This window comes from Lichenostomus cassidix, chromosome Z (assembly GCF_008360975.1).
Source record: "Lichenostomus cassidix isolate B80296 chromosome Z, HeHo_3.0, whole genome shotgun sequence".
Lineage (NCBI taxonomy): Eukaryota > Metazoa > Chordata > Aves > Passeriformes > Meliphagidae > Lichenostomus > Lichenostomus cassidix.
This window is the reverse complement of record NC_139511.1, coordinates 225,364-241,507: the sequence shown is the minus strand read 5'-3', so window position 1 is coordinate 241,507 and position 16,144 is coordinate 225,364. Positions and strand designations below refer to the sequence as shown.

Below are 16,144 nucleotides of genomic sequence, written 5' to 3'. Positions count from 1 at the left end.
TTGCAGAATAGGTAGATATATATGTAGTGCTCCTGTCAATAAAACATGTGGATGCAACCCTATGTGGATGCACTGATTATATGAAAAATGTTTTTACCACTCCCTGGAGCCTATTTATAATTCAAATAGTTTCAAACCTTCCAACAGTATTTTAATTATCCAAGGTATTCTAGTTAAACAATGCATAGTGTTAACAGTATTGTTTATATAGTGTCTAACAGCCAAACACATCCTAAAGACCTTCATGAACTCCTGTGTCATGTGCAATGTACAGGAAGTCCTTCAGTTCTACAATGGAATCCAGAACTTAACTGCAATTAGCCTGAATTTGGGAGACACAGTGCAAAAGCACAAGTCATTCCTTTGTTCACAGGATGTGGAGAGCAGGTGATAATGAGAGTGAAGGAGCTTTGGTGGTTCCTTTGGTGCAATGACAGCCACCTCAGTGGTCCCAGTCCTGTCCAGCTCCTGCAAAGGTCTCTGCCTGGCACACATCTTGCATACATTATTTCTCATCCCAGGACAGTCTCCTGCACTGAGAAGCACGTCTTGGAGGCCGATTCCATCTCATGTCCTCAGCACAGCATGCGGAGATGGTGGCAAACAGGAATGTGCAAGTGGTGTGAGTTGGCAGCCCATTCTGGCTGGCAGCATATATTGCACTTCTAGCACTTTACCAAATCCTGACCTTGAGACCAAACCTGTCCAGAGCTCTACTGCCATCGCCATGTGACTTCATACTTCCCTTGCAGAGAGAAATACACTCCTTTTCCTTGTGCTTTGGTGGCAGTGGCTTAGGGTCATCCCTTGCCTCACTGCCCCTTGGAGGAAGGGTGGGATGAATGAATGGATGTGGTGGCATGGGCACATGGTGGTGTCTTCATTCTTGGATGTCAGACTTCAGGATCTGGGGTGGGAAACCCCTCTGAGCAGTATGCTGCCCCAGTGCCTGTCCCTGGCTGAGGCTGCTGCCTCAGGCTTTGCCCTCATCCGCCCCCTCTTCTCCAATGTATTTGCTCCCAAAAATCTGGAGCTTCACTCTGTATTAAAAGTGCTGCTGGTGAAAGGTGGGGCTGCTGCTCCATTTTCAAGCACGAGGAGATCTCATTATACACATGATCTCCGGCTGCACAAACAGTGCACAAAGTGTACTGGCATCACCAAGAACATTTTTCAGGTCATGCCTGTCTTGTGTCATTTAGCTCCCTCTTGTCATCCTCTTTATCCCAAAACTGCATGAAGCTTTAACTTTGATGCCAAATTGTGAATAACATTAGTTTAACCTGAAATTTAAAGCCAGTGTTTTTGTGCTCCAGAGACAGGGTCTCCCTGGCCCTGTGCTACCATGAGCTAGCAACCAGAATTTTAATTCTATAAAGCATGGTTGACTAAACCCAGCGCTGCGTCTCTTTGATATAATTCGATTTAGAATAGTAAAAAAACCAAAACACACCAACCAAACACTCCCCCCCCCCCCCCCCATTATTTAAAGATACACTGCTTTCTTGTATCCCTCTGTACTTTTTCACACTTAGACATTCTACTCAGAGCACCAGTTCAGGGTTTTTTTACCTTCCTGTCTGGAATAAACTGATCCTTGCACTTTACAAAAGCCAACATTATCTACCCTTGATAAAATTGCATGACTTTCTCTCAACAGGTAAAGTTGTTGTCACTGAAATTGCTGATCTCAAATTGGGAGGAAAGTTTCCAGCATTAACTGCTAACACGAAATGCCTGTTCAGTATAAGAGGAGTTCTGCATAAGTTCAGAGTTTGAGATATTAGCAACTGAGTTTCAAAGAGGTATTTCCCTGTGTAGGTCCCTCGATCTGAGAACTCTGCCTTAAAGCAGCCCAGTTTTCTAGATAGACAGCATTTTCTGCAAAATCCCTCTATGCTCAAGTATGATCTTAATAGGCCTTTGTGAAAGATCCTGTCCATGAAGCATCACTTGTGTTACTGATGGCCAGCATGTGCTTGTAGACAAGACTGATGTCCACAGCAATGGGCTGATTTTGTGCAGATCACCTCTATACTTGCCATCAAAAAGCTTGATGCAGAATTTGCCAGAGGAGGTCTAGGTGATGTTATGCCTCTGCAGACTTCTTGGACTGTAAGCAACTACAGCACTCATGGAAATCATGCTGTTAAGGATGCATTTGAATTCTGGTCCTCAGAAGTATTCTGGCAGCTAGATTCTATTTTTAAAACATTTCCTCCCTCTGTCTAGTTCGATGTTGCCATCTGGAGAAGAAATTTGATATTTACTGTTGTTCTTGGAGTTCCACCTCCTGGAGTCCTGGGAATACTGCAGATCTCAGCTTTCATTGCATAAAAGATATATTTCCAGCACTGACAGGTGAAGGAAAAGTAAGAAACCACTGTGAATCTGCAAAAAGCAAATTGAAACAAGTCCCTGTATTGCAAGAGTCTTTTCCGGCTGCCAATCAAAACATTTTTCAAACTTGTCTCATGGCTTTTCAGCCATGGGCAGTCACTTATGACTCCTGCTAAAAATCCCTGCCAAAGGGGAGAAGGAGGAAAATGTGCTTTGGAGCCCAGGCTTGCATCCTGCCAGTAAGCTGGAGAAATACAAAGTAAATTGGAATGTCAGGAGTGCATCTTGGGTCGGGCCTTGCAGAGGGTGTTGCAGCGGTAACTCAGCACAGGGATTCCCCACCTCAGTATGATGCAGGCTGTGCAAGTGCTTTTGGGTGGCCTGGCCAGTGCTGCTGATAGAGCTTCACACAGAGTTCATGTTTCCCAGCCTGGGCATGCCAGAGCTCAGACCTCAGCACGGGATGGGGCTGCGTAGGACTTGCAGGTTGCAGAGGAAGGGGACAGAGCGTGTGGGAGGTGACTGGACCAAGCGTTCTGCTGGAGGTGACCCAAGCTGACTGTGACTGTCATCATCAGGCCATCTACCTATCCTCTCTGTTCTCCTGTATAGAGACCATGAACCACATAGGTTCCCAGGTAGCACAGTAAAAGTGATGCAGGCAAAAATGTGATTGTTATCCTGTGTCCTGCCTTTAAATTATGTGTGAAGTTGTTGATGGAGTGAGGGTTGTCTGTAATGCAAGACTGCTCAGTGTGTTTTCCAGCAAATCGTAACGTCTCAAAAAGTCTTCATCATACTGGCACCTACATCTATTCAAGGGATAAAATGAGACACTGTACTGTAGGTCACATCCTTATCATGACTCCTTATTTTTCCTCTTCTCTCTCCTCTTTGAAAGGTATTCAGGAGTCTCCAGTATCAAATGGCCATTCTCTCCCGAGCAGAGATTTTCTTCGGAAACAGATGCGAGGAGACCTTTTCACCCAGCAGCAGCTAGAAGTGTTGGATCGTGTCTTTGAGAGACAACATTATTCCGATATTTTCACAACAACTGAGCCCATCAAACCAGAGCAGGTACTGCTGCAAATATTTAATGTTTTTCTGATATGCTTTCCACTGGCAGAGGTCTGTTTGGTAGACATCACCAAAGGTTTTTCAGAGTTGCAGTAGACACACATGGAGAAACAGGTGTCTTGTCAAGCTTGTTTCAGCCAAGTCCATGGTAGCCATTAAAGCCTATAAAAAATCAAGGAAAACACTCGTGCAAACATTAGCAAGTGTTTGGGTATGAAATTACATCTGATCGGGACCAGTTGCATCAAATGAGTCTTTAAAGAGCATCACAGCTTCTGGTGTTTTGTTAGATTAAAAGCAGGCAGTGCAGGTAACAAGGAGAAGACTTGCAAAACCCAATGCCTGATTTTGGTTTGCAGTGAACATGATTATGGACACAAATCAGATTTTTGTATCCAGAAATGGTTTATTAGACATGTAACTTGCCATTTGCTGAGACAAACGCGCAGTTAGTATGTGAAGGTAAATTAATTGCACCTACAGATCTATAGAGTGTCTGAGGAAGACTTGGCAATAATATTTTGGAAAATTCAATTTTTTCAGCACATGCAAAAACTGATGAGCTATATCTCTCCATGTTCTTCTTCTTGGGTGGCAGTATTTAATTTAGCTGTTGAGAAGGAGGTAGAAATTAATATATTGCTGTCAGCACTGATATTGGTCTAGCTCGCTACTTAATGGTGTATTCAGCCATTAATCTTCAGTGTTCTTAATACAGACATGTTTTTTAGCAAAAGTGGATGGACTTTTCTAACACTGATTCCCCTTGGAGAAATCTATACATTAGAGGGCCACTGGAGATTCTCTCATGGCAGCCTACTACCATTGTGGCTTCAGTTAAGGAATTTGTATACTACTTTTTAAAATTACTTACTTATGCTGAAAATCCTATGGTAGAGTAGGAATTCCTCATGCCTTTAAGCTCATCTGTCATTTGTTACTTCATTCACAGAGACATTTGCTTTTCCCAATTTCTGCTGGTTTTGTGTTTTCCCTGATTTGTATGTGCTGAGAAACTCTGCAGATCTGAGCTCGAGCAGGGAGGAGATGGGAAGCCAAACCATCAGTGTCTCTGGAAAGTGAAGTGGCCTTCACGTACCACTAGATGGTGGTTATCCCATCCGAACACGGGTGATGCTGCAGAGGACAGGCACAGCACCCACTCCATTGGCAAGCCTTTTCTGCGTTGGTCACCTGGGAGTTGTGTCTTGTTACATCTGTCCCTGCAAAAACTTTACAGGCCAAAATAGTCATTGCAAAGAGAGTAGTAATGGGAGAGGATTTTTAATTTGTTTATGTGTTTCGGAGCCTCTGACTCACAGCCAGCTGTAGCTCATGGGAGACAGTCCAGCAGTGAGTGAACATTTATCCAGAGATAAACTTTTACTGGTTTTATAGGAAGAATGGGAGATTTGAATAAGGATCTTGCTGAAGTGTTATCCCAGTTATCAAATATGGGATATTTTGCTCTTGATGGAGCAAGATCTTCCAGGGCCATATAAAGAGTTGGGACTAGAATGCCTCTGAGCAGCCAGATTATTAAAACTGGAGATATGCTGCTGTTAATTTGGTGAACAGGATACTCCTTGCCTGCTCTGGCAAGTCAAATAAGATGCTGAGAAATGTGGCATTATGAGGTTCAAAAGGTGCTTTGCAGAACCATGTTGCCTGGCATTTTTACATGTAATTACAAAACGAATTTGTAGTTGTTTGTTTTCAAATAGCTTGTGCATGGCCCTTGCTTTGGAAGTCAGCACCAGGATTAAGGGCTTGTGGCTGTTTGGGGTGAGCTTCTGCTTTTTGATGATATGTGAAGGGTAACTTTCAATGTGACAAGATGTGATCTGTATGACTTATTGTGGTTCACAAAGACACTGTATGAACCACAGAAAGTTATGTCTCAGCTTCTTGGTGAGTCAAGCAAGCCTGTATTGATGCTTAACCAAAGCAGAGAAGCTGTCTGCATCAATTAGTAAGGCCAAAGAAATCAATGAGAAATAAAATACTGAGGATGTTAATGACATGTCTTGGAAAACCAGAGCTGTCCCTGCACTAGATTACTGTAGTAAAGCAAGATCTGTGGACATTCAGCTGCCCAAAGTGCTGCTGGGCCCCAAAGTACTGCTTCAGGAGCTAAGTCAGTGGTGGATGTATGGAGTTTCAGCCCTTTTTGTAGAGAAATTATGGAAAAGATACTCCTCCCCACAGACACAGGATGTGGGAAGAAGACTGGTATGAACTTCTGACTCACTGTTCATCCATTTTATTAGAAATTTGATCCAGTAGTAGCCAGCTGAACATCACTAATTTTGCAGGGGCACAAAAACTTGTTGATGTCCCAGTACTATTCACCTGGGGAGGGCTCCAGGTATTTTACTGGAATAGTTGTTAATGTATTAATGTACAGACATCGTAGATCCTTTTTCCTTCCTGTTTTGTGGCTCCTCTCTAAGTCGTCCTCATCACTTGTGTGCTGGGGGCAGGCCCTTGGCAGTGGTGAGGGGGTGAGTCCCTCTTGGATTGCACCATATTTGCAGTCTCATCATGCTTGGTTCCTAGATGCTGCTCAAAGGCCTCCTGATGCATCTTCTGGACAAAATTTGTCCTTACCTTTATAAAAGCCTCCATTGCCCTTCATGTAGGGGGGCTGATGGGCTGTATGACAGTGACTGCTCACCACTGTGTGACCCTTTGGTTTGAGTACTTCTGATGAATTTCCTTCAGTTTTCCATCTTTATGTTTCCTTCAGTTCATCTGATAAAAAGGGAGGCTTGAGCTATTTATCACCTTACAACATGGTTAGGGCATGATGCTAATAACACCAAGGTTTGTGGGCTGAATCCCTTACTTAAGAGTTGGAGTTGATGATCCTTTGTGGTGGTTTTGATTAACCCAAAACATCAGTAAAGTGTTTTTAACATCTAAGAAAAATTTAGACCCTTCAAAAGCTGTTGTAGTAGACCTGGAGAGGTGTCTGAGGGGTGGGGTAGCACAAAGATAGCTCCTGTGTATCCTGAGTGCAAGTTCTGGAAGTTTTTACATCAAGTCCAGCAGAGCCAATCTCTGATAGCTCTAAAGGTAATAAACATGCTGCCGGCCAAGTTTGGGCCAATTAAAAGTGCTAGTTACGCCTCTGTGAAAACATATTTAAGGAAAAATCAAAACAAAATAAGTACGCACTTCTTTCACTTCTTTGTAGTTAAAAGAAGAAGAAGTAAAAGTAAAAAATATGTGAAAGAAAACAACATAAAAAGTGCCAAAGTCAGAGAAGAAAGGGGGGAAAAAGAAGTGCTCCAGTGCTTCCGGCACCAGAGCTAAAACTTTGCTAGCCATGGGGGAAGCTAGGGGGGAAGCAGGAAGTTCCTCCTGCAGCCCATAAAGTCCATAAGAATGCAAAAATCCACCAACACCTCACTCCAGAGGAGCAGGTGGATGCCTGGAAAAGACTGTAAACCAGTGGGAGTCTCATCTAAGAGTTAAAACTGCAAAAGGCCTTGACTGAGAAAAAAAGCCTTACTCCTGGCATGGAAGCAGCCTAGCCTCGGCTCAGGAGAGTCTGCACAGCACCTTATGGACAAAAAAAGTCATATTGCAACAAAATTCGGGCAAGATGTTGCTCATAAGATTAAACCCACGCCAAAAAAGTTCCCAGAGGACTCTAGTGAGAAGAACCTCTAGCTAAGTAGAAAACCTCTTTTCCTATTTAAACTAACCAGAAGACCCCTCAACCTGCCCTCTACCTGTGTTGCTAGTTTGAAAAAAAGAAGGGGGGGGTGAGTGCAGAGACTGCTTCTTAAGAGGGTGGGGGTGAGAGCAGAAAACTGTCTAGAAAAAGAGAGAAAAACAAATAAAAATAAAGAATATTTGTAGTAAAAAAATTGTAGTAATAAATAAATTTTAAAATCTGCCCTGTAAACTAAAAAGAAACCCCACACCCTGCCCCCCCCTCAGCTTGTTGACTGTAAAGTAAAAAAAAAAGTAAATACTATAAGTTCTTAAGAGGGAGGAGGGACTGAACAAAAACTGTATAAAAAATTTATTTTTGCCTGCATTTATCCTCCAACTCTATTAAATAATGAAACACTTTTTACAACTTTAAGCTTAGAGCCTAGTTACCCTCTTTTCGTGCGTCCTCCTAGCAATGTCCAGTCTCAAAATCCATGACATCCTTCCAGGTCCCTTCCAACTCAGAATATTCTGTGAATGTGCAAATCTATGTCATGTTGTTGACAAGAATCACATTAATTTTCACATCTGCTGTAAGCTGTGGCATCTATGGGGAGACTGATGAGGAATGGATACTTGTGTTTGGGGAAGGGCTCATAGCATGTTGAGAGAGAAGGTAACAACTGCGCAGTGACAGGGAAATAAAGCATCAGACAATTCTTCGAGAGAAAGAGTGATGATTGTATGTACTGAGTGAGGCAGGGATCCCAGTATATGCTCCTACCATTAAAGACTGTCAGATGTTGTGCATCAAGGGGCAGAAGTAAGGCATCAGCTGTTACCTGCCTCATTTTGCAGCCTAACACCCAGTGGTGCAGCTGAGCACATGTACAAGTGTGCTCTGCACCACAGATGTGCTTCCTGAATGTATGGAGCATGAAAAACCAATGCTAGAGGAAGTCCAGCAGCTGGGAGCTACGGGCTGAGGGTCGTCGGTGCAAACAGCATTGAGTCCTTTCATGTCTGTATGTTGTGAGGAGGAGCCATGTCATAAAGCCAGTACTCTAGGAGCACCCTGGCCCACCTCCCCTTGACAGAGCCTTGCTACGAAAATTAATTATTCTGTAGAATGAATGCCTTTCTCTCATGTTTGTGCCCTTCTGTGATAATTTTCTCCAAACAGCCCATGATTGATTTGCACTGGCTGCAAATGTTCAGGGAAAACTGATTTCACATATCTCTGAGCATGGATCTGAAAAGGCACCTAGTGGTATGTTGCACTGCCATTCTGCACATGGCTGCTGTGCACCAGCTCTCTTTCATCAGCGTATCTCTCTCATCAGCAGGGAAAATGCCTGCAACTTGAATAACATGTAGTTTCAGACCTTGGAAAAGGAAAGCCTTCACAGCAGTTTCCATTGTCTCTGTGCTCTGTGTGTGGATGTGGATGGGCCCTGCTGCTCCCCAGTGTGTTGGCTCTGGGGTGAAGACCCCCTGCCCACAGGGAAGGCTGTTGGTGTTGCCAGCACAGGCAACACCCCAGATTCCCTTGGAACAAACCAAACTGACACAAGGAGAGGCTTTTACCTGCCTGCCTTCCCTGGAGTTGTGTACCTATACCTGTGGCAGACCAACATACTCCAGCCTGGCCTCTGCTGCTGGCAAACCCCCATTGTTCATGGTCACTTCGGTGACAATTCAGATTTTATCTGGAACAGGCACTCATCCTGTGCAGAGAGTTGCAATCCTGAGTGACATAGTTTTCCAGTGCCTATTATTCATTAAGATCTGGAAGGCCTGGAAGTACTGGCTGTACTCAGCAAACGCCTCTGTGTGTCTGTGAAGGTGATTGTCCTCCAATGGCTTCCTGCAATTCCACCCAGAACGATGGAGGAACTCTCCCCAGCATCTTTGGGAAATTGTCCCAGACTGGCTAAGCCTGTGCCATCTGTTGTGTGAACTGTTTACTCAAAACACATTCTCCAGTCAAAGCACAGACAGGAGACATTCATGGAGAGCAAGACCCAGGAAAGTCAAGGAGAGTTGGGGACTTCAGATATGCGAGGCTGGACAGGTGCTCCACGGAGCAAGCCTGGAGCTTGTGGACCAATGTGCTTGTGGCAGCTGTGAGAGCAGGATTAATGGCTCTATGGGGGAAGAATGCAGGGGTGAAGGATATACAGCTGAATTGGCTCAATGGGAGAAACAGTGCATTAATTTTCTCGGAATAAAGAAGAGACTTATCCATGCTGGATTTCTGTCCACAACAGAAATGGATTCTCTTGTACTTTCAGCTTCACACATGGGTCCAATCGAATACTCATTGAAGCCAAGAGGAATATTTCTATTGACTTCAATAAACTTTAGATCAGGGCCATAATGAGGCATAACGTAATGTGACCAGATTCAACACAATGTAGGTCATCAGCTTAGAACAGAACTGCTTGCTGCTAATAGCAAATAATTCCCAGGCCCTTGCTGGTGCTTTCCCATTGCTTTTAGCTAGAACTAAACTGAATATCTGTTCTCAGATTGATTTCTGGATAAAACATAGATATTCTGGGCTCATACAGAAACCAGCAACCTGGCAAACATATAGTAACACATGTATTAATGACATGGATTGCGAGTAAATGTGGATCTTGAGATAAGCATAGGCAGATGGCAGATGGAATTTGGATAACTAATGGAATTCTGATAGCCAGTGAATCCCTCCAAAAATTACTTATGCTTTGGAAAAAGTGGAAGAATTGCATGAAGTTCAAACCTGATAGCTGAGAGTTGTAGCAAAAAAGTTCTCTGATTTGGCCAAGAGAGGGGCATAAACTCCTTTTGAAAATCTTCAAGTCTTGCTTTCTGCCTAAGTATGCTGAACTTTGAAAGAGGAATCTTGGGGGTTTTTTGTTGGGAGGAGCTGGAATGCAACTTGTGAGAGGCGAGAGATAGATACACAATCCCCCTTGCAGTACTGGAGTTTGATCTTTGGGAATAATGGAAAATTCTAGTAAAGCCAGGAAGTACAACCCATTTGAGTTTTAAGTGGACTCACTCCCCAAGAGCAGTTACTGGAGAAGCAGAAGGAAGGAATGAAACTACCAGAAGGTGTCCCTGCCCATGGCAGGGGTTTGAAATGAGATGATCTTTAAGATCACTCCCAACCCGAGCCGTGCAATGATTCTGCAGGACCACATGCTTGGTCCCAGTCCCTAGAGTGTGAGAAATATGTTTTTCCTGGGAAATCTCTGGGTAGACAGAGGCTGTGGAGCATCTGAAAATACTCTGACACTTATATTGAGGAAAGCAGAGCTAATACTTGTTTCTGTCTTCCAAAACTTCATGTTGTCCAGAAACAGTGAAAATTATGGAAATAATTCACGGTTAGTTTGAATAACCAAATATTTTTTTATCTGCCACTTGCAGAAATTATTTGAGCACTCTAAGGCAAGCTCTTAACCATGGCTGCATTACATGGTGTGCTAAATGCAAAGCAAATTAAAAAGGAAAAGGAAATAATATATGGCTCAATAAATGTACACAAATACTAAAACTGAGATAAAATAAAGACAAAGGAAGAGGCAAAGTGGAACCTAGCATTGCTCTGCCAGCTCTGCAGGCAGTTCCTCAGTGCAGGCAGGAATCCAGGCGGTGGCGGGTGGGAAGACATGGTGCTGCAGGGTCAGCACCCTGAACCTTGGTGAAATGCAGCCTTAGCTCTGCCAGAGTGGCAGGGGACCGAGGTGGTGCTAAGGGGTCATGGGCTGCAGGAAGATTTTGTAGGTGGCTCTGTTACCCCCATGCCATCCCTCGGGCTGCCCTGCTGCCAGCTGGGTGGGCTGCCCTGGCTGCTGCTGCTGCTGCTTCTGTCAGGTCGGGGCAGGGGCTGCTGGCGGGCACTACCTGCTCACCCCCTGCTCTGCTGACCCTGTGATCCTCTGTGCCCCCAGAAAAGAGAAGAAGAAAGGGTGCTGGCAATGCAGAGAGGAGGAGCAGGGAGCAAGGGCAGTTCTCTGGCTTTTACAGCTGAAATCTCCCCTGATCTAGGCTGTAGCTTTACTGGTCGGAAAGAAAAAAAACCCCAGCTCTAAAATCCACCATAAGAGAGCATATCAGGAGACAAAAAACCTTCCCATATTTACTCTCAGTAGACTATCAAACAACACCAGGCTATTAATTTGGCTTTTGAGTCTTCACTAAAGCCTATAAAAGCGCACAGTTGTCAAATGGAGTTCATTTTAATTTCCTTTCAATCACAGTAAATTATTCAGGTGATAAATCAGCTGGGGCAGCCTCTTGGCTGTAATAGAAACCCTAATTCCTGGCTAATTATCCAGCCCATTGCTGCCAGCAGATCAATACCCCTACCGAATGGAAAGGGCGTGGGGTCCAGGCAGGCAGGATGGTGGAAGGACAGCAGCTGGGAGCACAAGCACCCATGACCCCTGCCCTGTGCGGGGGCTGTAGGGGAAAAAGCTGTGCTCCTGCTGTTTGGCAGGATGTGGCAGTGGCTCCTTGCTGTTGTTGATAACACTAAGTGTTGGGTTTTCCTGCTGGTCCCCATGGTAAGCCATGTCAGGGGGGTTGGGTGCTGTGGGAATGAGCTGCCCCCATTCTGTGGAGTGCACATGTATGCTGTGGGGGTGTACCCACACCTACCACTGCCCTCTATGCCAGCTAGTTGTTAAAATGGAAGGAGATGGAGAGAGTGTCCTTTGAGGATTGCTCAGAAGAAAATATCAGGCTCAGGAAAAAAAAATCTTGTCCAATAGAACCTTTCAATAATAGTAAAATCTAAACAGGTAAACAAAATATGAGAGGACCAGCACTCAGCTGTATACAGAGCATTTCACTGGGACAGAGCAGCAGCTTCTTGGACATGATAGCAGCACTTACCCCCATCTCCTTGCATGAAGTGTTTTTTCCAGAGATACTCTGTGCACAAAACTTGGAGCCTCCAGACTGTGCTGTCAGCTGTGGTCTCCAGTTCAGCATGATCAGGTTATTCTCCAAAAGTGTCTGATAGAGCTCCAATATCTGTCTCAGATGCTCTCATGCAACATCTGTGCTGCTGCAGAGGCTGAAGCCTCTTCAGGACACAGTCTCTTCTGTGAGCCCTATGTCCCTTCATCACACTGCTGGGGATGAGGAGGGATGCCTCACCTTCTCCTTTGGCTCTGCTCTGGTCTAGACTGAAAAAGAAGAAAGAAACCTGCCACAGTGTTTCTTCCTGCTGAAAATCAACTTTTTGGAGTGGAAAGGCTTTTCTTTTAGTACAGGACCAGAAAGCACAGCTCCTCTTTGCATTCCTTCTCTTTGCATTCCTGCTCCTTTGCCCTCCTTATGAGCATTTTTTTGTGCATTAGCTTCTGAAGCCTGCACAAGCCTACACAATTCTCAAGAATTGTGTGCATGTGCCAGCTTGTTGTGACATGTCATGTTGGGTGGTGACAGTCACAGCAGACTCTGTTGTATGACACCTGGTATTCTGTGTGACAGTGGGGCTGTGGAGGTGGAGAGTTTTCTGGGGAAGAAGCATGACAGCAGCCATGTATCCATCTTCCTGCACCAGCATCACCCTTGTGAAGATCAACCCTGCAGCTTGCAAGGGCAGCTGAGGATGTCTGTCTGAGGGGTCTGGAAATGAAATGGCTGGTCTTTGAATAAGCAAGAGAGCTGGGAAGAAAGGCAAGTGGGATAATCAAAGTGTTGCTCACTCTCCTGTCTGGCACAGAGACGGGGATACCCCACACCCCCACTGCAGCTCAATGTCCCTTCCCAGAGGTCCCTCCCTGCAGAAGCAGAGGTCCCTCCCTGCAGAAAGACCAGCTTTCCCACTTTGTCTGGGCAGCCTAGGGGTGGAATTTCTTCTGCAAAGTTTTCCAGAAGGTGACAGGGAGCTTTTCCTGGGGTCTGCAATACCTTGGGAGGATGACCTGGCTGAAGACAAACTGCTGGCAGAGGACAGAGCTGGAGTTTAGCTGCACACACCCTGCTGTGATGGCAGTCAGTGTAATGAGACCAAGCTCGGGAAGAGAAGCAGCACATGCATTTCAGGGATTTCAGGGTGAATTTGAAAGACTGGTGCTCTCCTAGTGCCTGTTACTTGGTTAGGGAAGCCTCAGTGATGGCCAGAGCTGATGAAAATGCTGCTTCTCTCCTAGTCTGAGTGTTGGGTTTGCTGGGCTACATTCCTGAACTAAAATGACTCTGTCTGGGGGCTATCTCTGGCTGCAGAACTGCCTTTTCCTATGCAAGGGTGTCCTTGTCACCTCCTCCCTTTGACCCATCAGAGAGGAGGAATCCCAAAATGCCACGGTAGACAGCTCCTTAGAGAATTGTGTTCTATTCCTGGTTTTAAACATACCTTCTTTTTCCTCCTGACTACTCTTAAATATGACTATATGTAAAAATACAAATTCACAAGTTAAAGGAAAGGCCAGTCTTGGTGTGGCTTGTGTTCCTCCATCTCCTTTGTCCTTGTCTCTTTTCTCTTTGCATAAAATGGGGGTGGGGGGGTGGGGGGGTGTTCTCCCCCTGGTAGGCTCCCCACATTGCACACAGGCTCATGCGAAGGGAATGCCGGTGACATGTGGCACAGTCAGCAGCTGGCAAGGGCAGACCAGCTCTCCCCTGCTCTGGAAGTTCCTCAGGGACTGAGATGCTACTATGAGCTATCATGAGCTTCTACCCTGAGAGCTTGGGGAAAATGTTTGGAAGTTGCAGCCATAGCACCATTCCTGTTGGGTAATGTTGGAAGGGGATATTTTCCCAGTCACCAAGTTTCATCTCAGCACCTTCCACCAGCTTTACACCCAGATCTTAGTGACTACATGGAACACAACATCTTGCAAAGGCAGCAGGTGGCCTCCTCCAGAAGATTATCTGTGGCTTCTAAGTGTGATAGAGAGGTAGGAAATCTAAGAAAAGCTCTCCCCACTTGTTATTCTGACAGAAGTGTTCACATTTCTTTGAAATTTGGGAACTGACATTGAGTGATTGCATGTCTTTGTTTATTGTATGTTTTGCAATAAATAATGTTTTCTTTTTAGTTAGATAAACCAGGTCCTTCACAAATGTCAGACGTCATGTAACAGCACTAGTTGGCCAGTTACGTCAAAACTGACCAACCTCCTGGTGACTGTGTTAGCCCTCTAAGAGAAGTAGGGACAAATTTGTGAGTAAACACACTTGCCTGTTGATTTAACTAGTGCCTGGCCCATTTGCATCATATTTGAAGTGAAGGGCTTGCACCAGCATTTGAAGAATGGAACATGACTTCTCCGCTTAGTCCCTAGTTAATGTCTGGATCCCACAGGCTCTGACAAAGTTTCAAGTCCTAGTCTGGAAATCACTGCTATTTTAAACTCATTCTGTGGGCTTTCTCTAAATCTGTCCATCACCTTATAATTGACAAAGATGGGAATATGCTCCCTTCAAGAACTTTATGTGCTAAAACATCTCAGAAGGAGCTAAACTCTTCATGGTGGTATGCAGTGGGAACACAACAGACAGAGGCATGAGCTGACACAGGAGAGGCTCTGCAGGGTCTGAAGTTGTGCAGTCTCTCTCTGCAGTGATTTTCAAAACCCAACTAGAAAAACCCCTCAGGCACCTGGCCTGGCCCCAGAGCTAGCCATGCTTTGAGGGACCTCTGAAACTTCCTTCCAACTCGGCTCATACTACTACCTTGTTTCCCAACCCCTTTATTCATTCCAGTTGCTATGATGTGTCTTAGGAAAACCTTCGTGTGGTTACAATGAAAAGTGTGGTTGGAATGGAAGAGCAGCACTGGTTCCCCAGTGGATGGGATGACATGGAGAGCTGTTTGGCATGCAACGCCAAGGAGTCTGGGAAACTTGCTCAGTGCAGAGGCTGGGTTTTCAGAAGAATGACATAGTTCTGGGTTGCCTTTTTTTTTGGAAGGGGTTGAATGAAACAACCTATTCCAGTGGCTGAATGATGACAAAAAGCAATTGTGGAGCTAAGCTACTTCTAGACAACAGGGACTGATTCTTTTCTCTTTGCATAAAATTCCTCTCTGCTCAGATGAATAGTGGCTGCTTAAAATTTGTTTGCCATTTTACCAAGATTAAAAAAAAACTGCAAAAAAATCTGAAAGTAGGGAACTCTTACACTAAGAGAGTAGATTAACAGTAGGGAGATGGTTTCAGCTCTGCTCCTCTCGCCCTGAAAATGGAGTGAAATTAGGGCAACAGTGGAGAGGCAAGGGTTTCTCCTGCAAAGCCCCCTTAAGGCTCATGGCTGACCTCAGGTCTGAGTCAGTCCACATAAGTCACATACAGAGGGCTGGGAGAGAACGAGGCCCTGGAGGTGATGGGTGCTTTCCTGGAATAGGAGCTATGGAGAGAATACAGGAATAAGAACTGCATTTGTCAGATGCTCTGTTATGTTAGGCTTGGAGTATTTCATTGGTTATTAGGAGCTCTCTAAATAATTGAAACACAGGATTAAGTAACAGATTAATCATGTTACACAAGAAATTGTCATCAGATTATGTGCCTGATTTTCAGGCATTGTCAAATTGTGACACTTGATATCAGTGGGAGATTTTGTTGATGGCACAGACCCTGCATTTGTTTTTTTTGTTCAAATGGTTCTTCTCTGGTGCTTCTGACTGGAGAGGAAATTTTGAACATATAATCCCAAAATAAAACCTCAAATACCTTTCTGGCATAAGAACTGGGGTGGCTTTTGGGGTGGAAGAGGTGCTAAGGTAATACTGGTGGTGGGTTCCCTTCTGGTTGCCTAATGCTGTTTGCTTGTGGTGATGCTCCACTGCATGTGTGGTGCCCAGGCGTCTTCTGCAGTTTTAGCAGCAAAATAGTGATTATCACAACGCCAGTGTGCCTGGCTGAACCTGTCTTTCCAATAGAGAATGTTTTGATAGAAACTGAAATATTTCACTGAAACCGGTCATCTTTGATGCTTTTTCTGTGTACAGGGTCCCTCACTGAAGCCTGTCATGACAACAGGGAAGTACAGGGCCTCCAGCAGCAACATGCTGTGGGTGTCATCAGACAGAGCCTCTTTACTTAGAATCAGC

General features: G+C 44.8%; 1 protein-coding gene across 10 annotated transcripts in view; it reads left to right on the top strand.

The window, feature by feature from the left end:
- Positions 1-16,144, top strand: part of PAX5 (paired box 5) — a 135,437-nt gene that overhangs the window by 45,548 nt on the left and 73,745 nt on the right. For all 10 annotated transcript variants that reach the window (XM_085042753.1, XM_085042752.1, XM_085042747.1 and 7 more), the window contains one exon: positions 3,242-3,417. In XM_085042753.1, coding sequence (XP_084898879.1) covers positions 3,242-3,417 — 176 coding nt within the window. The remainder of the gene's footprint in view (positions 1-3,241; positions 3,418-16,144) is intronic.